Below are 23,821 nucleotides of genomic sequence, written 5' to 3'. Positions count from 1 at the left end.
TTCTGGAGAATGGGCTGATTACATGTGGGCCTTCAACCGAGTTTCGATCCTACTCAAAATGAGAAAAATGCTGCAAATTACTTTTTAGTACATATAGGAATTAAGTACAATTAGTCCACAGGTTTGCAGTTTACCAAATTCTTAGAAAGGTGCTATACTGTAATAACGTATCAGATCACTTGCCAGGCGTGGTGGCTCATGCCTATAATCCCAGCACTTTGGGAGGCTGAGAAAGGCAGATCACCTGAGGTGAGGAGTTCGAGACCAGCCTGACCAACATGGTGAAACCCTGTCTCTACTAAAAATACAAAATTAGCCAGGCATGGTGGTGCACGCCTGTACTCCCAGCAACTCCGGAGGCTAAGGCAGGAGAATTGCTTGAACCCGGGAGGTGGAGGTTGCAGTGAGCTGAGATTGTGCCATTGCACTCAAGCCTGGGCAACAAGAGCAAAACTCCATCTCAAAAAAAAAAAAAAAAAAAAAGCTCATTTTTCCAGGTAAATGTTTATAATGTCCTAAACTGATTATAAGCACCAGGTAATGTCATTGTATCCTCAGATAATGGGGCTCATATGACCCCTATTTCCCTGAATCCCCCAGGCCAGCTACCTCTTCAGTAATATCCCACAGGAAAGCTATCTCTTCCACTGCACGATGAGCTAGTGGGGGTAAGTACTTGAAATTTTCACCTTATAATTATATTCAACAGTATGGTGCTGGAAATAAGAAAGAAATGATGGTAATATTTCTAGAAAGAATGAATTTCTCCAATGTGAGAACTAAAAATTCAGGACAAGCTGAGTCTTACCACAATTCCCAGAGATACCACAAAGGCTTATTAAATTTAGGGGCAAGAAGAACGTATTCCCAGCTGGGGGAAGACAGCAGAGACTAAAGAGGGAGGCAGGAGCCACGTGGCTGCCACTCCACTGTGCACCGGGGCTGTATTCACCAATTGGACTGACCAGGTTCTGACCAGGCAGGTATCTCCTGCCTCCTCCACCGCTTTGCTGCATCCATCTTCAAGGCGAGACCTGATGTCCAAACCCTTTTAAAGACAGCAGGGCTGGTCTTCCTGCAGACTGCTTCTGAAAGAACTGTCTTCAAACAATCGATAGAGAGGGAGGAGGTGACGACACCCTACTTACTTTCTGTTTCCAGATTCTTCAGGAATGAGAACAACGCTCATATTTGAAAAGCAAGGCACAATAAATGGTGAACAAAAGCTCCTGATAGGAGAGTTGATAGAAAGAGCATATCAAGCCACTTTAAGTAAGTTCAAGTGTCCAGTTGCAAACTAATTACATCCTGGAAAAGCATGTAGATTGCTTCTGCTAATAACATTTAGGAAATCACAGAGCATAAAAATGGAATCAGAAGACTAGAGATAAGCACATGTCCCAATTTTAATATGAGAAAGAAAACTTGAGACTGTTATGCTTGATGTTGACCCTTGGTAAAAATTTAGAAGAAATCATTCAGATGCCACAGGGCTATTTAGAAAAGATAAATAACATCATTAAGTGACAGCAGGAGGTCTCTTAGAAAAAGCCATGGCAAGCTAACCTCATTTCACTTTTTCGGCAGGGTTTCTCGGATGATAGATTGGAAAGAAAGGCTATAGCCATGGTGTATCATGGTTTTAGCCTTTCTTGATAATGCTGAGAAAGGATAAATGTGGGTGACATGACAGCATGGCTATGTGAGTTCATTGATGGGTAACCAACCTTAAGGATTACTGGTTAATATATTCATGTCAACCTGAAGTGATTTTCAGGGGTATGTCACAGAGACCTGTCCTTTGTCTAAGTTTCTAAGCAATATCTCATATCAAATCTTTGGATGACAAAAACTTAAGATACGTAAATGTAATTTTTACAAAAAATAAAAATTTAGAGGTACAGCAACATGCAAGGATGATGGAACAAAAAGCAGTGAGGCTGGAACTACACAGGGATGAGAATACAGTCAGCGGGTATAGGTTCAAAAACATTAGGCTTAGTTGAAAGCTAACCTTGGCAGTATTCATATGAAATCAGAGCTGTGTATGTGTGTTTTGGGGTGGGGAGTGGGGTTTATTTCAACAAGTCACATATTCAATGAGTTAACTCTGTCAAGGTTGCTGGAAAAAGTAAACATACTCTTGAGTTACGCTAACAGAATTCTGGTGTCCAGAATAAGGAAGCTAACTACCCTGCAATTAATGATCAGAAGACGCCACTGGAGTTCTGGGTGCTATGTTTTAAATGGGACACTAGGAGACTGGAATGTGGCCAATGTCTAGGCATCACTCAGAGAGCAAAGTGAAGTGTTCCAGCCTGAAGAAGAATATCCTGACATATATATGCTTGTTGATACATTTTAAAGGATATTTCTCAGAATGAGAGCAGATTTATTCTCCGAGGTTCCAACTAGAACAAACAGCTAGGGGTCAGAGGGCTGCATCCCTTTTAATGTAGGAAATGGCGATGTGTTTACAACTGTCCTTGGGTGCCAAGAACTGCTCTGAAGCAGGGAGCTCACACTGGAAGGTCCACAGGGAGGTGGATGACCACATGCCAGAGGTGGTGCAGGGGGACTTATTTGTGTTGTGGGAAGTTGGGCCAGGCAGAGCTAAATGTCCCTTCCAACTTTAAGAATGTCTCTAGGAATCTCTCTCTCTTTTCTTTATCCAAGTAACTAAAAGCCTCTAGAGTTGGAATAGCTCCATAGACTCTACTCTTCACCATCTAATTCTACATCTCATCCCAGGGGCAATCTTCAAAGGTACAAATGCAAACAGGATGAATCCCTTCTCAAAGAACAGTCTTAGGCTAAATATTACATCAATTGAGAATATGAGTTTCTAAAAGTTTCTAAATAAGCAGAAAACAAAGCATGCTTAACAGGTCAAAACAAAGCCTTCTGATACTACTTGATATAAAGTTTTCTATTTGTGCAAATAAAATGATGGGGGCCAGTAGCAGCAGACCAGTACTACCTCTGAATAGCAGTTACTGCAGAAAGATTTTACATTTATGAATCACACAATATCTGGCTCTTCAGGGTCAGATTTTTAGAAGTACCCTCCTTTTAAAAAACAAGTCCTATCATGGACTGAAATGCAATAAATACACACATAAATGATCTTAGTTCTTTATGAAAATATCAAGATACATCTGCCCCAGAATCATGCATGAACTTTAAACAACTGTCTCATGAGAGCTAATTAATTCTTCTTATATATCAGTTAAATATAAATGGCAGTTCTTATTTAATATGCTGTTAATCTACATGAACGTCAGAGCCCTAACATTCGACCAAAGTGATGGGAAGGAGGTTAGCACAGGTGGTATTTCTTTCACAGGTGGGTTGAGTTACTATTTAAGTAACTGACTTTAATGGTGCAAAAATCTCAACACAGTGAAATGTACATCTCCCAGCAGCGTTTTCTAAAACCAACCAAAAATATGATACTGTATCTAATTAAGGCTCTCCTAATTTGAGTGCCTCCTACTTGAGTACCAAGTTAAAGAGAAATACAAAATATAAATAGTTGGTGCTTTTTCTAGAGGATTACCAACATGAAATGTATATGAAACATTCAGTGGTGGGAAATTTAGTACATACTCCCCAGAAAGCATCTAAATGTGGGAGCTAATATAATGTGTCTTACCAGGACACTTTTTAAGGAAAAGTAAGTAAGCAAATAAAACAAGGAAAAGTGAAAAAGAAAAAACTACTCAATATCTGCATGCTGAAATATTTAAATACCCTTTACCTACAGTACAACTAAAGACGTACTCAATAAGCAGTACCACTGAAACTGCATTTTCTGTTTCCAGAAATAAAACCACAGAAACCAGCATCAGCAAGGACACTTTCTTTCCAGTGCTCAGAGGTCCATTCACCTACCTGATCAGCCTCAAAGTCTGAAAGGCTGATTATTAATAATGAAACTGTTCAAAGAACCTGAGTTACATTAACTCCTTGATGACTCATAAGGACTCTAGAGGCAGGCACAGTAATGAATCCCATTTTTTTGGATGGGCAAACTGAGGCTCAGGAAGATTAAGTAAATTACTCAACTGTCCCCAAGCTAGTGAATGCCAGAGTCAGGATTCAAATGCAAGCGGTTAAATCAAGACAAGAGTCTATACTCTAAACCACTGTGCAATGCTTAGCTGAGGTTTAAGGCATATAATCTCCTACCACTCTGTATTTTTGGATAGTTTCTAGGAAAGTGGTCAGCCCATAAGCCACGGACACCAGGAAGTCATAAACTCAAAGGCTATGGAGCCTGCAGGTAATACAAATGAATGAGGTGAGCCAGGCGTAAAAAGCATGATGGTAAATAGTAACCCACTCCATACTGAAGAGATGATAGGGAGTGATGGGGACTGTGGCAACCCAGAGCGCAATGCTGCCAATGAAAGGATGGCCACTTCTTCATGCCTACTGATTGCTACCTTAGGGAGAGCTGGGCAAAGTGCCGCCAGAGTTTCAGGTTTTTCAAAAGGGTGGGGGTGGGAGGGAAATTTTTGCAAGAAATCTCTCCAGGTTTATCTATTGCTGACCCCCACCCCTCAAAAAAACAACAAAAAACCAAATAAATCTGCTGGCAGTATGTAGTCCACCTGTTGGTGACTTCTTTTATGTCACTAGAGAAAGACACAGCCATCACCTTAGAACGAAAGGCCTAGGTTCTCAACCTCCAAGGACTTTCCTGGCCCTTCTCAGTGCTACAACAGCCCTCAACTCACTCAGCGAGTAATGAACAAAATGCCTGTCACACATCACAGCACATCTGGTCAGAGAAACAGATGTTACACTCTCCTGAGACAAAAGCAAAAAAGTTTGATGTATATGCAGGGTGATGCTCTCTACTTAGTAATATTTTGCTTTAAACCAGGGACTGAGAAAATAAGGCATAATAATCCAAGCTGGCTTCTAGAATACCGTCCCTTTCTATGGCAAAATATACAAGGGGACCTGGGGGGTGAACAGAAACGTGAGAGTTACTGATTCATGGTTTACAAGGAAGTTTTCATGTTCACTCTGGACAAAGCATGGATTTGTGGTCAAAATTTCCTTCCTGGATTGCTGTCATTCCCCTTCATTAATGAACAGCTGGTCCAAACCCAAGAGAATAGGATTGCCCTTCGTGGCCACTTCAGAAACCTCAAAGGGTATGCAATTATTTATTTATTTTTTGAAAAAAGGAAAATAGTAAGCACAAAATCTGACAGACTTGGTGGGCAAAATGGAGCAAGAAATTCTAGCCTTTTCACAAACATCTCCACCTACTCCTCTTTCCCCATTTCTGAAAACTCCTTCTAGATAAGAAAGGCTTAACAGCAAAACCCCACGGTGGAAAAAGTTTCTTGCTTTTTATACTACTTAATTTTTATAATAATTTTTCCTATGATGTATTCAGCAAACCCATAATAAAAAACTAAAAACACAATGTAGTTATTCATGTTAATCACAGGGGTACAGAGCAATACTAGTTAATGTCAAACATTTCTGGTAACTAACTGCTCAGCCTTTTGGCTAAGATCAAGTGTAGTATCTGTTGTTACATGCTTAATATCCGATTCCTCCTCTATCTGAGGACATGTTAAGTGGATTTTGGAAGCAGGGAGCTAGAACAGGAGCTTGCTCCATCAACTCCACACATCTACCTGGTACTGCAGTACCTCCAGGAATGATGCACCCCCTTGAGAAAAAAATTTTTTCAACTGGTAATTAAAAACCGATTAATACCACTATGCAACTGAGTGAAAATGCCTGTTTCCTGTCAAATTATCAACTGAAACTAGAAGCCATCTTCAAATGCAAACATTACCACGTGATAATAAAGTGGAAACCAAGTCAACTAACCAAAGTGTAGCCTAACTAGTTCATCTACTGTATGCGTCTGACACCCTACAGTGTCTTTGGTTTTCAAATAATTATTGTTTAAAATGGCCTGGGAGGAGTGTCCAACACAGCTTGCTCAAAGTCTGTATCCAAAAATCCCATGAAAAAGGTAAATTTGCTGAAAGACCATGCTGACTATGTGGTATTAGGAAGAAAGAGATAACTCAAACAAGAGCTCAGAAATTCAAGTGCTGGAAGGAAAGAAGAAACTGTATTTACTAGAAAGCATCCATTTTGCTTTAAACAGTCTTAACATGAACTATTTACCTTATATATATTAGGATTCTTCTTTCTCTAACAATTCAATTCAAAAAAATAATTTTACTCCATCCTTCCAATCCCTTTCATCTGAAATATCTTCATTTTCAGATGGTATTTCAGAGGTTCTTAAGAATCCTTTTCTAATTTAGATTTTTTAAAAAATTTTGTAAACTAAACATTTTCAACTATCTTAAATAATGCATGATGAAACATCATACAAAATAGCAATAGTGGCCATTTTAAACAGGTACAAAGAAAGAAAGCTATAAAACACAAACTAGAAAGAACCTTAATAAAACCTAAGTGCATAACTTAACAACTGCTCCCTCCTTAGGTAGCACCATTCGGCATCTTGGTGAGAGACGATCAAGGTGAAAGAACCACTCACTCACCTATCTTTGTAGTTTATCACAGTATCGATGATAGCGTTCATCTGCTTTGTCAGTTTGGGGGGATTTGGTGACAGTTTCTCAGCGGGAGGGCGGCCTCTTCTCTTCTTAGCTTTTTCCACGTCTTCTTTCGCAGGATCTTTATCCACATTTCTTCGTCTTTTTCGCTTCTTAAGCCGTACTTCCTCTTCCATTTCTTCCAAATTGCCGTCTTCAATGGCCTGTTCATTGAAAACAAAGGAGAAAAATTCAAGACAAGAAAATAACCAAGACAAAAACAGTATGTGTATATTTATATATAGCTTCAACAATTAGAATAAAATAAAAAATTAACCAAAAAAAAAGAAGTAAAATTTAACAGTAATCAGTGGAGGAAGAAGAAAAAAGAAATGCTACCATATTGGATAAATGCATCTTTAACTCAAGTCTGTTTCATGAGCAAAACACACTGAAGGCCCAAAACACTCACAGTAAAGAAGAATATGACAAATATTAAAAGATCTATAAATTCAAGTGTTTGATGATAACTGAATCCAGATGAAATTTTAGCTCAGTTTAAGAACATGACCCTAATTTTCTCATTACTGTAAGGGAAGGAAAAGGTAAACAAAACGAGGGGTGGGTTATGAAAAAAAAATCCCTAAGAATACATCCACACGAGCATATAAGCTTTGACCTTTTCTTGAGGTTTTGCATGAATTTATTCATGATTAACAATATAAATCAAAATTCCATCTAGATTTTTGTTCTAACGTGGCAATTAGTAAACAAGGAAACGGGAAAGTACAAAGCCACATTCCTTGGTAAACGCACTTAAATCATTCGATAAAGAACACACACACTCACAAACAATAAACACTTTTTTCCAATTACCTGCAAACGCTTGCTTTAAACCACAGCCAGCAGCACTAATGCAGAGAGATAATAAAATAGCTATAAAAACAACCAGGTATAAAAGAAACCTGTTCATAAAGGGCTAAAAGATCCATGTGACAGACCCAGAAGTTTAAACTTTTTTTTTTTCCTGGTAAATCTCAAAACTCAAAAGAAGAAAAATAGAGGAAAAATACTGCAAAGGGGGGGAAAAAAAAGAACATAAAATTTGAACATAGAAATGTTCTAAAAAAAATCTTTAAATTATATTTTGAGATTGCTCTCTCACACAAAATAACTAATGTTGTTATTTGTTCCTCCTGCCTCTCAATATTGCCTCCAGTATGCAAATGATAATCAATCCTTTCTCGTAGCTGAAAGAGCTCTAATCATAAGGCAATTACCTTCATTTCTCCACAGCACCAAACATGGCTAATATTTATGATCATGTGAGTATAACAATCAATATAAAGAGTGATTACAGCTCAGACATAATTTCTTTCACTTATGTACAATGCTTCCTGAAAAAGAAAGGTTTTGTGAAGAAAACCTGGTGCAGAACACAAAACAACCTGGCATGTTAAAAATGCCAGAGGGATTTTTAAAAAAATATGTTTTCTATGCATCCTCCAATGTGCAAATCCATAGAAGCAACATGCACACAGACAGATTCCTAAGGGACAGTCTGAGCCTAGGCCTTAATAATCAAAAGACAATTTCCATCACGATCCTACAGTGTTCAGATAACCACTATGAAGGAGGCGAGATCTGATGAGTTATGAGGAAAAAGGAAAAGGAAAAAAAAAAAAGCTTCACATTATTGCATTAATATTCATTTGCCTAAAAAGCAGGACACCCACTATACAGCTAAACACACTGCAGCTAAGCGAAGATTAAGAAAAGGAAATTGTCCCGCATATCTTGGAGGCTGAACATGCTAATAATAAATACAGCATGCAAGGCTGTCAACAGTTAATGGTACTGCTCTCCTCAAGCACCCAGTTGCACACAGAAATACGGAGAACACCGGCTTTTGATGTGTTACACACCTACACATGCCTGGGATGTAGTTCTACTGAATCTTCAAGACGGCAACGAAAAAGGATATTTACCTTACCACTATCAGCAGGCCGGCTATCGGAAATCACAGTTAGTGGGGATAAAATTAACAAGCCAGCAAAGCAGCGAGCTGCTAGTCTCTTCATCAGCTGATCAGGAAAAAAAAGAGAGCTGGGGAAAGGCTATGTTTTCATATACAAGTAATTTTATTTTACTGAAAATTTAATACTGAAAGGATTGTGGATACTCAAATCTGCTGTTTCATTCTACCTACTACAAGGCCCGAAGGCTTCCTCCTTCAGCCTGTTTTAATATTGACAACTACTTATCATATTTTTTTCCCTTATTATTCCAGGCAGCAGAATTAGAGATTTTAGCTCAGGTGGTTTCTGATTCTTGCTCGCATTTTAACAATTAAGCCAGTAAGAAAACAAATTAATATTCAAATTTATTTTAAACAATTAAAACAAGGTATGCTTTTTTGGTATTTTATACCTTATTTTTTAAAAAATAGCAGCATGGTTTGGAGCAGTCGAAATGATTTTTAAAATAGAAGACAATTTTTTAAAAAATTAAATGCATGTAAATAAAAGCAATGTACATGGTTCTAAGGTTCAAATATTTTAATATAATATGTAATTCTGCTCTTTAAAGAAAATCCAGAACAACTGTAACACTTCACTTTCAGTTTCATGCTGTAAAATTTTTCATTGTTTTTCTTCTCAGTAGGATAAATGAAGTTGGGGGGAGTTGTAAAAAGGATATTTCTACTCTCACCCCCCTCAATTTTGAAAAGAGGGAACAAGCATAAGCTTGTGATATTTGGACTTTTAAATCTCTAAATCTGTGAGTGGCTAAGAAGCGAAAACAAATTAAATTGCAAACAGAACTGAAACAATTTTTATTACAATTGCTAATACGTGCAGATTCTTATTAAATTTAGGTTCTGGAATTACAAGGAAACACACAAAGTACTGACCATTATTCCCCTTAAACTAAGGTTTTATGCAGGAATGCAGAGAGCTACAAAACATCTTCCCTCCTCCCCAAAGACCCCAAACACATCCATATGCAGTGCTTTATGTTCTGTGATTTCTAAGGGTCTTTTTCTAATGGAAATCAATTCACTAAATACTTCCCAATGCTTTTCGCACATAAAGAGTAGAGTAAGATTACTCCTGCATGTAAGTAAAATTATTCATGGAGATTTTAAACTGTTCTTTTATTTAAAAAAATTATTTATTAAACTGGCTCAACTGACTCAAAAACTCAGCGCTGGGGGTTGGGGGGCACACACAAAAAAACCCAAAAACTTGCTACACAATGCTAAAGTACTACCCCCAAAAAGAATTCCCTTCCAAACCTTTTACCAGCACAATAATGAAATAAATCACAGAAGCAAACCCCCAGTTTCCGACTGGTGACGTGTTGCGCAAGAGTGCGAGCCCTAATTCAACATACAGACGGCTCCCATGCTGAACTGCCTCTAGATTTAATGAAGTGAATAGGAAGGAAGTCGGGGAAAAAAAGTGTACAAATAAGAAATTAACACTTTCCTTCCCTACCGAAACGGTGAAACACAACTACAGCGAAGTTTAGTGAGGCACCTCTTTTCTTAAAGGCACACTGCACCCATTTGGCTCCGGATGTCACGAAAAAAAACCCATATGGTGGTAAAAATCCCCAGTCAAGTTAAAACAGTTAAGCATATTTCAGCCTGCGTTTTTCCTGAATGAAGCTGGGAATTACTCCTTCCTCCACTGGATGGCAACCTTTTTTTTTTTTTTCTTTTCTTTTTTTTTTTTTTTGGCCCTCTTTCTTTTCTTTCTTTCTTTCAATTTTCCTTAAGAGAAAATGTTTTTCATGACTCAGGGTATGCAAGAACGAGATGCAAACTAGCTCCCTCTTCAATTAGTTCTTATGAAAGCAGCGTGCACGTTCTGACAACAAAATGCAGGAGACAGTCATGCAGGATTAGCTGTTTTGGAGGAAACACTTTGCAGCTAGCAAAGCACATGGCAGACCCGGGAAGCGGCCACACGTGGGTCCAGTTGTGGCCCTCTCATCCTGACACACACCAACCACATCTTTTACTGCGTGACGGAAGGTCCAGAAAGTCAGCCTCAGGCGCCTTCTTCTCAACCCGGTGGTGTAAAGAGGCGCTGTTATGCGTGGTTCACAATATCACAAAGCAGAGGGGATCCATGATTATGAATAGGTAAAGAGGGACACGCAAACAAAAAGCCCCAGGCCAACTCCTGCGCATTGTTTCCACCTCCGCCTCTCCAAGTCCACCAAGCCATGTGGCACAGCCCTTACAGTGGAACAAACCATCTTAACACTGAAAGGAGCAATTCTAAAGATATCGAGACAAGGCATGGAAATTTCTTCCATGTGAAACGGGAAAATCAGTACTCAAACACTAACTCTGCTATTTCGGTATCATATTTCTGTCCGCTGACACTTTCTCTTTCTCCCTCTAGGGATCCTCCTCCCTTAGGAACTCTACTTGGATTCCAGAAGAGGACCCTGGGATGCTGCTGGGTATGGGGGTGGGGTTACAGAGCCCAGGGCTAAGCATTCAAGAATGCAGGTTAAGACCATTATATTATACTAGTAGCTTTCTTGGGACAGTTCACATATCACCAAACTTGATCCCCAAATTCAGACAGGCTAAATATCCCTTGTGCCCTGCTGAGACCCTGGAAGCCAATAATACAGGTAAAGAGCTCCCAAACAAGAAAAGCAATGCCAACAAAACAGTGGAATTTTACATTTACATTTTCAAGTATGAGAGATTTTCTTACAATATAAATCTTAAACAACAAAGCTGAACATAGAGCTCATCCTCAAAGATGTCACATTATTTTAATCAGTTTAATGCACACTGTAGCACTTTTGGATGCAGAATTTCAGACTCAGGGCTTTGGACAGTCAAGTTTTTTATTATTACTGTCTCCAAAAGCAACCTGTTAGAGAAACTGGCATAAAATCAAATTCCCTAAAGTGAAATAATCTAGACACAAAAGGGCAAATACTGTATGATTTCAGAGATGAGAAAAGAGAACAGTGTTTACCAGGGGCTAAGGTAAGAGGGCTGGGGAGTTAATGCTTAATGAGGTCAAAATTTCAGTTTGAGATAATGGAAAAGTTCTGAAGATGGGATGTTGGTGACAGTTGCACAGCAATGTAAATGTACTTAATGTTACTGAAATGTACACTTAAAATGGCTAACATGGGCCGGGTGTGGTGGCTCATGCCTGTAATCCCAGCACTTTGGGAGGCCAAGGCAGGTGGATCACACCTGAGTTCGGGAGTTTGAGACCAGCCTAACCAACATGGAGAAGCCCCATCTCTACTAAAAATACAAAATTAGCCGGGCATGGTGGCGCATGCCCTATAATCCCAGCTACTCAGGAGGCTGAGGCAGGAGAATTGCTTGAACCTGGGAGGCAGAGGTTGCAATTAGCCAAGATTGTGCCATTGCACTCCAGCCTGGGCAACAAGAGCAAAACTGTCTCAAAAAAAAAGAAAGAGAAACAAAAAAGGCAAAAATCGTAAATTTTATGTGTATTTTGCCACAAGAAAAAAAATCCCTGAAAAGAAATCAAATTCTCTAAATTAAGGAACAACTTAACCCCAATTAAACCCCAGCAACTGCAGGTTCATACGTGTTCTTACCACCTCAACACACAGCACATAATACTAGCGAAATCTTGCTAGCTTTCCTTCAGAATTCAACCCTTTTAACATTTCAATGGATAGCACGTTCAGTCTTGCCCTGGCCAATGGCTAGAACTTTTCAAAAATCCCCATTTATTCTTTCAAAGGTTATTAAGGAAATATCCATGATGTAAGAAAATAAATGTATATAGGACATAACTATTCACAAACCTTATACTTTTGTTAACAAATGCTTCCCATATTCAAGAGATGAGTTGGTCTGAAGGGTAAGAACTTGTTTGGATATAGATTCCACCCTCCCCCCAACCCCATGGTGCAATAAAACTGATGACATTAACTCAACGGACTCTGTTTCTTATTTCATTCATCTGTCAGGCAACTTTGATGCCAACTGCACTCCTGGCTCTCCCTGAGTTGGGACTGAAATGTACCAAGCTGACCATAAAGGGGAAGAAAATTGAGCCACAGTTTACTCGAATTTCTGGTGCAGTGGGTTTTCCAGTTTACTGATCGATAACCTCAGATCACTTTTGCCAAAAAAAAAAAAAGGGGGGGGTTTCTCTTTTCCCATATGCCATAAGCACATGGAGGTGGGTAAGGAAGGGAAAAGGGGAGCTATGGCTTACACATCTGAGACAAGGTCAATTAACACACTATTTTAGTTAAAAGCAATTTGGTTGGGTTAAGGAAAATGGCTGGGCGCAGTGGCTCACGCCTGTAATCCCAGCACTTTGGGAGGCCAAGGTGGGCGGATCACAAGGTCAGGAGTTCAAGCCCAGCCTGGCCAATATGGTGAAACTTTGTCTCTACTGAAAATACAAACATTATCCAGGTGTGGTGTCACGTGCCTATAGTCCCAGCTACTCGGGAGGCTGAGGCAGAATTGCTTGAACCTGGGAGGCAGAGGTTGCAGTGAACCGAGATCACCCCACTGCACTCTAGCCTGGGCAACAGAGCCAGACTCAGTCTCAAAAAAATAAAAAGAAAAATGAGTTTAAAAATTATTTTAGCCATGAGTTCAACTAAGAACCCATGTGACTGATACCTTTTAAGCAGTATTAAACACAATATACTCTATTTGGAGAATGATTTTTAGATTTAGGAGAGGTTGGCCCACAAAACATCTGGCCCTGAGGACCCTACCAAACTATAAATGTGAAATATTGACACCTTTGTTCTTACAAGTTAGGCACATGCTATGCTCAGCTTCCTTGGGTAGAATCAAAAAACCTGAGAGAATTTGAGAGCCCGCAAGAGACTTAGAGAAACAATGGAGAACTGCAACAAATACAGTTCTGCTTTCCTATCCTGAGATCATCAATCAAGTTACCATCTACTCTTAACACAGTCAGGAACTCCACCTGCTTGTCTGTTGAGCAGGGCTCCTCAGAAGGGCCTGGACCACTTCTGTACTTCAAGGTTCTCAGTATATTAAAAATGAAATGCCAAAAGAGGGTAACAAACTAATACAGTTGTAATGCTCACAAAGAATAACTTAATGCTTTCAAGACAGATAAAATACAACTATTAAGAGCATAACCTCATTTGGAGATAGTGTCAAATGGCAACTTAGAGGCACCTTCATGAATGTGAGGCCTGAGCAAAACAAATGGTTCTTTTCTGGGCTTCCCTGTGACAGGCTGTCCATGAGGAACTGAGCCATGATCCAGGGTTCCATGATACTGCAAGAAGTCAGACTTTCTGGTCATTACACCCATAGTGATTAAGAACAGCAAATTAATCAGACACTGATGAGAATGAGGTAGTTGTTCTTGAAGCCAATGCAAAGATTGTTCATTAATAGCCCAATAATGAGAGAGGAAAACACGTAAATAAAGCAACAGAAGAAATCAAAAGCATAGTAGTTTGAGGCGCTCTAATAGAGAAAAAAAAAAGCCCCAACTTTTAATAAATCTTCAGACACACAGCATCATTAATACTTCTACTACTACTGATGCAGCTACTACTACTCCCACCATTGTCCCTGCCAGCAGCAGCAGCAACATTGGCTAACACATAGTGTTCACTGTGTTGCCAGCCACTCCGTGCTTTGGGTACATTTAGTAATTTAAACCTCACAATAACCCTAAAAAGGTAGGCACTCTTACACTCTGCATTTTGCAGATGAGGAAATTGAGGCATAGAGAGATGTAACACCTTCTTCCAGATCATATAAAAGAAAGACGACGACTCAGTATTTGAACTCGAAGTCTGGCTGCATAAACCACACCCTTAGCTACCAAACTGTTCTACATCATAGCAGAAAACAATAACATTATTAATGACGACTATACCATCAGGAAAATGCTAACTTATACTTGCCAGGCTTAGGTGAATAATTCAAGTAAAAACATAACATGATATATCTTAGGAAGACTTTCAGCAAAGATCACACACACGATATACACACTTCCAGCAAAGATCTCTCTCTCTCATACACACTCCTTTGCATAGAAGTGTGGAACCATGAAAGTAACCATCAAAGTACACAGTTATTTTAATAATCAATGGGAAATTATTGTTCCACAACTTTAAAAAATTTATGTCAAAACATTAAAAACTCTTATACTTGTAGAGGGAAAAGAAAAAAATAGTAAAATACGCATTTGCTTAGTACACTAATTTAAAATATTAGAAACATGGAGCATTAAAATGTTTCATTTCTCTGTTAAAAAAAACAAAAAACAAAAAAACCCAAAAAACTCTATCCAGAGTATTTTGCTTTGCTTTGTTTGAGACAGGGCCTCATTTTGTTGCCCAGGCTGGAGTGCCATGGTGTAATCAATCATAGCTCACTACAGCCTCAACATCGTGGGCTCAAGCAATCCTCCCACCTCACCCTCCTGAGAGCTGGGACTATAGGTGCACACCACCACATCTGGCTATTTTCTTTTTTGTAGAGACCAGGTTAGACAATGTTGCTTACACTGGTCTTGAACTCCTGGGCTCAAGTGATCTTCCTGCTCTGGCCTCCCAAAGTGTTGGGATTACAGGAGCGAGAGATCACGTCTGACCTATCCAGGGTATTTTGAACAGTGCTTGTCTTCTCCTTGTCAAATAACTTACGATATAGAATAAACATCTTTTCTATGCCTTGGAAAACTGCCATACTCCTAAATTTGGATTGGCTTCCAACATTTTATCCTTTGCCATTCGATGTCGTGAAATAGCTGAGTTCCTTCAGTGTAACTCTGTTTTTCTTGTTTGTTTTTGCCAGTATCACTTCCTCTGGGTCATCTTCATCCTTTTCTTGATAACCGCATCCCTCATTTATGTGGGTAAGTTCACCTTCACCATGTTCCCTGGCTGAATATCTAGAATCTCTCCTGTATGGCCACTTTGTGATCCTACATCTTCCTTCACATAAATTCTTTTTATTTTTTATAAATTCTTTTATTTATTTTTATTTTTTGAGACAGAGTCTCACTGGCTCTGCTGCCCAGGCTGGAGTGCAGTGGTGTGATCTTGGCTCACTGCAACCTCCGCCTCCCAGGTTCAAGCGATTCTCCTGCCTCAGACGCTCAAGTAGCTGGGACTCTAGGCGTGTGCCACCACACCCGGCTAATTTTTATATTTTTAGTAGAGATGGGGTTTTGCCATGTTGACCAGGCTGGTCTCGAACTCCTGACCTCAGATGATCCGCCCACCTCAGCCTCCCAAAGTGCTGGGATTACAGGTGTAAGCCAATGTACCCGATGTTATTTCTTTATTTTTATTTTTTATTTTTGAGATGGAGTGTCGCTCTTTTGCCCAGGCTGGAGTGCAGTGGTACAATCTCAGCTCACTGCAACCTCCGCCTCCCAGGTTCAAGCGATTCTCCTGCCTTAGCCTTCCAAGTAGTTGGGATTACAGGCACGAGCCACCACACCTGGCTAATCTTGTATTTCTAGTAAAGATGGGATTTCACCATGTTGACCAGGCTGGTCTCGAACTCTCTTGACCTCAGGTGATCCACCTGCCCCAGCCTCCCAAAGTGCTGGGATTACAGGCATGAGCCATGGCACCCAGCCTTTCTTCACTTAAGTGCTTGATATGGTTGTCTTCCAAAAGATCTATCTCATCAGCATGAAATATTCCAGGATCATCATAAACCTGCCTCCATCTTGGGATTCGGGGTGAAATTTCATAGCGGCATCCTTATTTACACTAGTGGTGTCATCAGACCATTTAACATTCATCAGTTCATGCTGACTTATGAGACAATGAAACCAGCTTTACTGGCAGTCAAAAGTCATCCTATAGTCTCCATGTAATTACCATTTTCTTTTAATACAGAAACTAACTTCAACACTTTGGCCTGAATACTAGTCAAACTAAGCAGGATTTTAAAAATTATTACGGTTGCTGGGCGCGGTGGCTCACGCCTATAATTCCAGCACTTTAGGAGGCCGAGGCGGGTGGATCACGAGGTCAGGAGATTGAGATCATCCTGCCTAACATGGTGAAACCCTGTCTCTACTAAAAAATACAAAAAATTAGCTGGGCATAGTGGCAGACACCTGTAGTCCCAGCTACTCGGGAGGCTGAGGCAGGAGAATGGCGTGAACCCGGGAGGCAGAGGTGCAGTGAGCAGAGATCGCACCACTGCACTCCAGCCTGGGCAACAAGAGCGAAACTCCGTCTACAAAAAAAATACTCAATTTCAATCATAAGTGGTTATTTGTCCCTAGTGCAATTTAAGCTAAAATATATTGAGATGACTTTACCTTGTCTTTTTTATATTCATTGTACATTTTCAGTGTGGTTTATATATTTTTTAATTCATTTATTTTTTAATTTTTGAGACAAAGTCTCGCTCTGTCACCCAGGCTGGAATGCAGTGGTACAATCTTGGCTCACTGCAACCTCCACCTCCTGGGTTCAAGAGATTCTCATATCTCAGCCTCCCAATAGCTGGGATTACAGGTATGCAGCACCACTGTGCCCAGCCAATTTTTTGTATTTTTAGTAAAGAGGGGCTTTCACTGTGTTGACCGGGCTGGTCTCAAATTCGTGGCCTCAAGTGATCCAACCACCTCATCCTCCCAAAGTGTTGGGATTACAGGCATGAGCCACTGTGCCCAGTCTCAATCTGGTTTGTACTGTAGCTTCATGGAGGCCTGGGTCTTGTGCTATCTTCATTTTCCTATTGCCATTTTCACATCTAATCACAACAAATTTCACTTCCTTCATTATTACTACTTGTTTCTTTGCAGCACTTTCATCTTTGGTGGTCAATTCCCTCTCCTAATGAACTATTTTTTTGTAATGTCATGTTTTCACTAAGAAGGCAGCAACACAACTACATGCTTTGCTGTCTGTGCATGAACTGAACAACAGACACTGACAAATCACCATCAGACTGAGAGAAGTGATGTTATTGATCAAAATGTACATGTGTTATGTACACAGTGATTTGTGAATAGTTAGCCCCAAAGTCTGTGTTTTATGTGCAGTGACTCACAATTGTTATACTATAGTGTTATGGGCTGAACTGCATCCCTCTAAAATTCATACATTGAGGTCCTAAAACCCAAGACTTTAGATTGTGACTATATTTTGAGATAGGGCCTTTAAAGAGTTGAAAGGGCCCTAGGCCTATGTGACTGCTGTCTTTCTAAGAAAAGGCAGTTAAGACACAGATGCACAGAGGAACAACCCCATATACACATGCCAAGGAGGTAGCCAATTCCATGCCAAGGCGAGAAGCCTCAGAAGAAACCAAACCTGCTGACACCTTGATCTCAGACTTCCAGCCTCCACACCATGAGATAATAAATCTCTGTTGTTTAAGCCACCAATCTGTGGTATTTTGTAATGGCAGTCCTAGCAAACTATTACATAGGGTAACTAAAATTTGTCATTGAGGGATTTGTGTTTAACTATATCCAGTGATGGGAATGTGTACATATGGAATGGTGCAAAGCAAGGCTGCTTGTATGCACTTATAACACACCCCTTGGAGTAAACAATCGCAGCGTTTCTCTTTCCTGCCATCCTATAATCTAAGGGAAACTGCTCTACCCACAGCATCTGCTGCCTGCACTGCCATCTTCTGTATCAGGCAGCTGCTACCTGTCTTAATCTCACCTGATGGAGATGAGAATGTTCCTCCATTCTCCGAGTACCCTGTCTCTAAGCTTGTGTGGGGCCTGGCATGAGGGTCTCTGCACAAGCACAGTCAGAGTGATTGGCTGAGCCAGTCAGTTCACTTCTATTAAGAATTTGAGCTACAGTGTGGAAGAACATGTCCAGTTGGTATGGCAGAAGTTGAGTAAAGGTCATAAGGTAGCATTATGCCGGGGATGTTATGAGTAGCAGCCATGAATAAGCAGAGGCCAACAGGAGATTTGCAAAAAGTATACTGTGTGAAGGAGAAGACTAGGTCAGCCCAGGGAGGTTCTAATTCCTTGTACTCACACACAAGTATTTGGTTAGGCTATAGAGACATACACATGTACTCACATACATGTACGTACACATATATACATATAGCTGTACATACACATATTATTAGAGTGTCAGTAGAGAGCTGTCCAGTTCTAGTTAAATTTGAGAAGCCAACTTGGAAACGTACAATAATTTCAGATCTAGTCTGTATGCTGTTGCTAAGTATATAAAAGGTTATTTGTCAAGTATGTCTATCCCACTTTATTTAATAAAGCTAAAATGCAAAACAAAATTTGAGTTTTGGTTAGCTAAGAGCTACATATATGTGGCAAACACAATTTGCTATACAATAAACTCTAAAATGAATCTCTAACTTTAAAGCACAAAACAATAAGAACAAAGGTGAATATGGCCAGTGATATGGTTTGGCTATGTTCCCACCCAACTCTCATCTTAAATTGTACTGCCATAACTCCTGCATGTCGTGGGAGGGACTCGGTGGGAGATAATTTGAATCACGGGAGCGGTTTCCCTCATACTGTTCTTGTGGTAGTGAATAAATCTTACGAGATCTGATAGTTTTATAAGGGATTTCTTTTTTTTTTGGAGGCAGAGTCTCGCTCTGTCACCCAGGCTGGAGTGCAGTGGCAGGATCTCAGCTCACTACAAGCTCCGCCTCCTGGGTTCACGCCATTCTCCTGCCTCAGCCTCCTGAGTAGCTGAGACTACAGGTGCCTGCCATCACTCCTGGCTAATTTTTTTGTATTTTTAGTAGAGATTGGATTTCACTGTGTTAGCCAGGCTGGTCTCGATCTCCTGCCCTTGTGATCCACCACCTTGGCCTCCCAAAGTGCTGGGATTACAGGCGTGAGCCACGGCACCTGGCCGGGGGTTTCCATTTTTTGTTGTTGTTTTTTTGAGACCGAGTCTCGCTCTGTCGCCCAGGCTGGAGTGCAATGGCGTGTTCTTGGCTCACTGCAACCTCCGCTTTCCAGGTTCAAGCAATTCTCCTGCCTCAGCCTCCCGAGTAGCTGGGATTACAGGCACCCACCATCATGCCCAGCTAATTTTTTTGTATTTTTGTGGAGACGGGGTTTCACCATGTTGGCCAGGCTGCTCTTGAACTCCTGACCTCAGGTGATCTGCCCTCCTCAGCCTCCCAATCCCAAAGTGCTGGGATTACAGATGTGAGTCACCACACCCGGCCAGGTGTTTCCACTTTTGCATCTGTCTCATTTTCTCTTGCCGCCACCATGTAAGAAGTGCCTTTTGCCTCCCACCATGATTCTGAGGCCTCCCCAGCCATGTGGAACTGTGAGTCCAATTAAACCTCCTTTTCTTCCCAGTCTCAGGTATGTCTTTATCAGCAGCGTGAAAATGGACTAATACAGACAGGTTTTACTAATAAACACACTAAGTTGTATTCTGGCCTTGCATGGCTTCCATAGCTTTTTGGTATTCCAAGCCAGGACTAGCTGTTTTGCTGGTAATACATGGCTGAAATCAACATGAACAGAGTCGGTGGCAGAGAAGGAGACACCAGGAGACCAGGTTAACTGAAGCACAGTCAAGGATTTGCTCAGAAGAGACAAACACGAACTGCTCTAATGGGCAATGGCAAGATATATAGAAAATAAGCTGGGCACAGTGGCTCACACTTGTAATCTCAGTGCTTTGGGAGGCTGAGGCGGGAGGATTACTAGAGGCCATGAGTTAGAGACCAGCCTGGGCAACATGGCAAAACTCTGTCCCTACAGAAAACAAAAAAATTAGTTGGGTATGGTGGCATATGCTTGTGTCTCAGAAAAAAGAAAAAGAAAGAAAACACCTCTAAAATGTGTTCCAGAAATGGAGTGTCTAGAGAACATTTTAGAGGGTACACAACTGACAGTCAATAAATCTGAAGGAAATTAAGAGGCTCACTCAACTGACCTCTACTTATGACTCTGCCCACTGCAGAGACCCTCCTTGTCTGGGCCACTCTGCTCTTGCCATTTGGCTCAAATACCAATGCTCAGCTGTATTCCCAAACATATTGACGCTAGTTATACTTATTACTGGAGCTACATTAATTCAATTAGCTATTAATTACATAAATGAATATAATGTAACTGTGAAAAGAAATTGGGTTCTTAGTTCTACGAACAGCATGAACAATACAAGACTCCAAAAGGGTGAGTTTCTCTAAAAACAGCAGCAGCAACAAAAATGCTGTTGTATTTGGTGAGGGCTAGACTGTTATAACTTGGAGGCAAGTGTACACTCACAGCATGCTTTGTTAATATTAGGATTCTCATTCACGGCTGGGTATAGTGGCTCACACCTGTAATCCCAGCACTTTGGGAGGCTGGGGTGCGAGAATCACTTGAGACCAGGAGTTTGAGGGAGGCTGCAGTGAGCTGTGATCATGCCACTGCACTACAGCCCGGGTGAGGCCCTACTTTTTTTTTTTTTTTTTTTTGAGACGGAGTCTGGTTCTGTCGCCCAGCCTAGAGTGCAATGGTGTGATCTCAGCTCACTGCAACCTCTGCCTCCAGGGTTCAAGCAATTTTCCCTGCCTCAGCCTCCCGAGTAGCTGGGATTACAAGTGCCTGCCACCACGCCCAGCTAAGTTTTGTATTTTTAGTGGAGACCGAGTTTTGCCACGTTGGTCAGGCTGGTCTTGAACTCCTGATCTCAGCTGATACTCCTGCCTTGGCTTCCCAAAGTGCTGGGATTACAGGCATGAGCCACTGTGCCCAGCAGAGGCCCTGTTTCTTTAAAAAAAAAAAAAAAAAAAAAAAAAAAAAAAAAAAAAAGATTCTCTCTAAGAACACCAAAACTGGAGATCCTAAGTGAAACATTATAGGTGTTATTTCTGTGAGAAAGATTATGTATCATTTATGTGTTCTAGCCAGTTTACTCAAAGAGGCAACCTCAGCCTTACAATGAAAGATGTGGCAAACAGATATATGTTTTTAATTAAAAATTATATCGACATATAAGTGACATATTATATTCTTACCTTAATTAATGTTTTCATTGACCAATGCACCACTGGTTCTGATTATTTAAGAAGGCATCTGCTCTTCCATCTTTTTGGAATGGGGGTCATAAAGAAGGTCATAGTACCTTGCGTGGTCATTTTTTTTTTTTTTTGGTCACTCAGTCCATGTTTTCCCTGTAATAATACTTAATAGCTTGATTCTGTACTTTTTTCTAAATAGTTACGAGCTGTACCCTACTGCTCAGATCTTAAACACTTCTGTCATGAGACTACTGCACAACTCAGTTTCCTAAATTATCCTCAGTGTATCAATTCCAAGCCTGCCTGTATGGAACTGTCAGAGGTGTATGAACCAGAGTAACTCCATCTTGAATAGGGGCTAGGTAAAATAAAGCTGAAACCTACTGGGCTGCATTCTCAGACAGTTAAGGCATTCTCAGTCACAGGATGAGATGGGAGGTCAGCACAAGATACAGGTGATAAAGACCTTGCTGATAAAACAGGTTGCAGTAAAGAAGCTGGCCAAAACCCACCAAAACCAAGATGGTGATGAGAGTGACCTCTGGTGGCCCTCACTGCTACACTCCCGCCAATGCCACGACAGTTTACAAATGCCTTGGCAATATCAGGAAGTTACCCTATGTAGTCTAAAAAGCGGAGGCATGAAAAATCCACCCTTTATTTAGCATATCATCAAAAAATAATCACAAAAATGGACAAGCAGCAGCCCTCAAAGCTGCTCTGCCTATGGAGTAGCCATTCTTTGTTCCTTTACTTTCCTAATAAACTTGCTTTCACTTTACTGTATGGATTTTCCTCAAATTCTTTCTTGTGAGATATCCAAGAACCCTCTCTTAGGGTCTGGATCAGGACCCCCTTTCAGCAACATCTTTCTGTTGACCACAAAGTCACAATACTGAGGAAACCCCGGATCCAAAGGCTAAGTAGTGGGATCTGGTAACATAATCTAGATAAACCTATGATTTTGATCCTACCCATTCTTATTTCCCATATTTCTTATTGCTATGGACTAAATGAGTGCATCCCCCTAGAATTCCTGTGTTGAAATCCTAGCCCACAAGGTGATGGTATTGGGAGGTGGGGCCTTTGGGAGGTGATTAGGTCACGATAGGGATTAGTGGCCTTATTAAAAAAAGACCCCAGAGAGCTCCCATGTCCCTTCCACCATATGAGGACACAGCAAGAAGACACTATGAACCAGGAAGCAGAATCACCAGACATGGAATCTGCTGGGGCTTGATCTTGGACTTCCCAGCCTCTAGAACTGTGAGAAATAAATTTCTGCTTATAAACCAGTCTATGGTATTTTAGTATTGCACCCCAGACTAAGACACCAGCTATGCGAACATTCTGCAAATAATAGGAACACAAACCCCATGCCACACCGTAGCATGCCATATTTATTCCCACCTTTGTGATATCTCTTCTCACCTGGGGTGTCCTTCCCAAATCCCTGTACCGATGCACATTGTACACATGTTCACTGATCAACTCCTATTCCACCACCCCTCCAGGTGTGCCAGATCATTTTGACTTTTTCTTCTTACAGAAACAATACCTTCATGTTTCTCAATTCCCCTGGAGTACATAGCACAATAATGAGGGAGGGAAACTAGATACTGTAAAAACAATTGAGTACTACAAATTCAACTATTAGATAGGGTTCCCTGGGAAAACTGCTCTTAGGTATATACCCATTTATGGAACACGAAGTCCAAATGTATTTGTTCTAGATATTTTAATGTCAATCTTCAAGTACTAAAGGATAAACTCTAGCATCAAACTCTCTGCATCTTCCCTACATCACCCATTCCTCACCTCCCCTTTATTGTCAAGCTTCAAGGGTTACCTTTACTAATGATTCTACCGCCTGACCACACAATAAAATTCTTTAGCACCCAGAAAGACATTAATACTTTAAAAAAAAAGTTGCCAAAAGCTTTCTAATTCCCACATCTTAGTCTTGTCTAAACTCTATTTTATTTACTTTCTCCTCCATTGCTTCTTACTTAAAATTCTCCTTCCTATAGTGCTTGGTTTCCTTTTTTTTGAGACAGTCTTCACTCTGTCACCCAGGCTGGAGTGCAGTGTCACAGTCTTGGCTCACTGCAACCTCCGCCTCCCGAGTTTGGATGATTCTCTTGCCTCAGCCTCCCAAGTAGCTGAGAGAGACTACAGACATGCACCACTATGCCCAGCTAATTTTTGTATTATTAGTGAGATGGGTTTCACCATGTTGGCCAGGCTGTTTTCAAACTCCTGACCTCAAATGATCTGC

At 40.6% G+C, this 23,821-nt stretch overlaps 1 protein-coding gene and 1 non-coding gene across 10 annotated transcripts in view; one reads left to right on the top strand and one right to left on the bottom strand.

Annotated features, from left to right (window-relative positions):
* Positions 1-23,821, bottom strand: part of SMARCA2 (SWI/SNF related, matrix associated, actin dependent regulator of chromatin, subfamily a, member 2) — a 181,968-nt gene that overhangs the window by 25,603 nt on the left and 132,544 nt on the right. For 5 of the 9 annotated variants that reach the window (XM_030919245.1, XM_030919249.1, XM_030919247.1 and 2 more), the window contains exon 28: positions 6,555-6,772. In XM_030919245.1, coding sequence (XP_030775105.1) covers positions 6,555-6,772 — 218 coding nt within the window. Of the gene's footprint in view, positions 1-6,554; positions 6,773-7,828; positions 8,185-8,536; positions 8,633-9,846; positions 9,985-23,821 lie in introns of those variants that run through there. The other 4 variants (XM_030919251.1, XM_010364410.2, XM_030919250.1 and 1 more) reach the window with 4 other exon arrangements.
* On the top strand, positions 5,513-5,700 carry LOC115894116. Its single transcript, XR_004054157.1, has one exon. It is a non-coding gene; the product is annotated as a U2 spliceosomal RNA (small nuclear RNA).

This window comes from Rhinopithecus roxellana, chromosome 16 (genome assembly GCF_007565055.1).
Source record: "Rhinopithecus roxellana isolate Shanxi Qingling chromosome 16, ASM756505v1, whole genome shotgun sequence".
Taxonomy (NCBI): domain Eukaryota; kingdom Metazoa; phylum Chordata; class Mammalia; order Primates; family Cercopithecidae; genus Rhinopithecus; species Rhinopithecus roxellana.
Note: the sequence above shows the minus strand (reverse complement) of the source record. Positions and strands in the feature narration are given on the sequence as shown.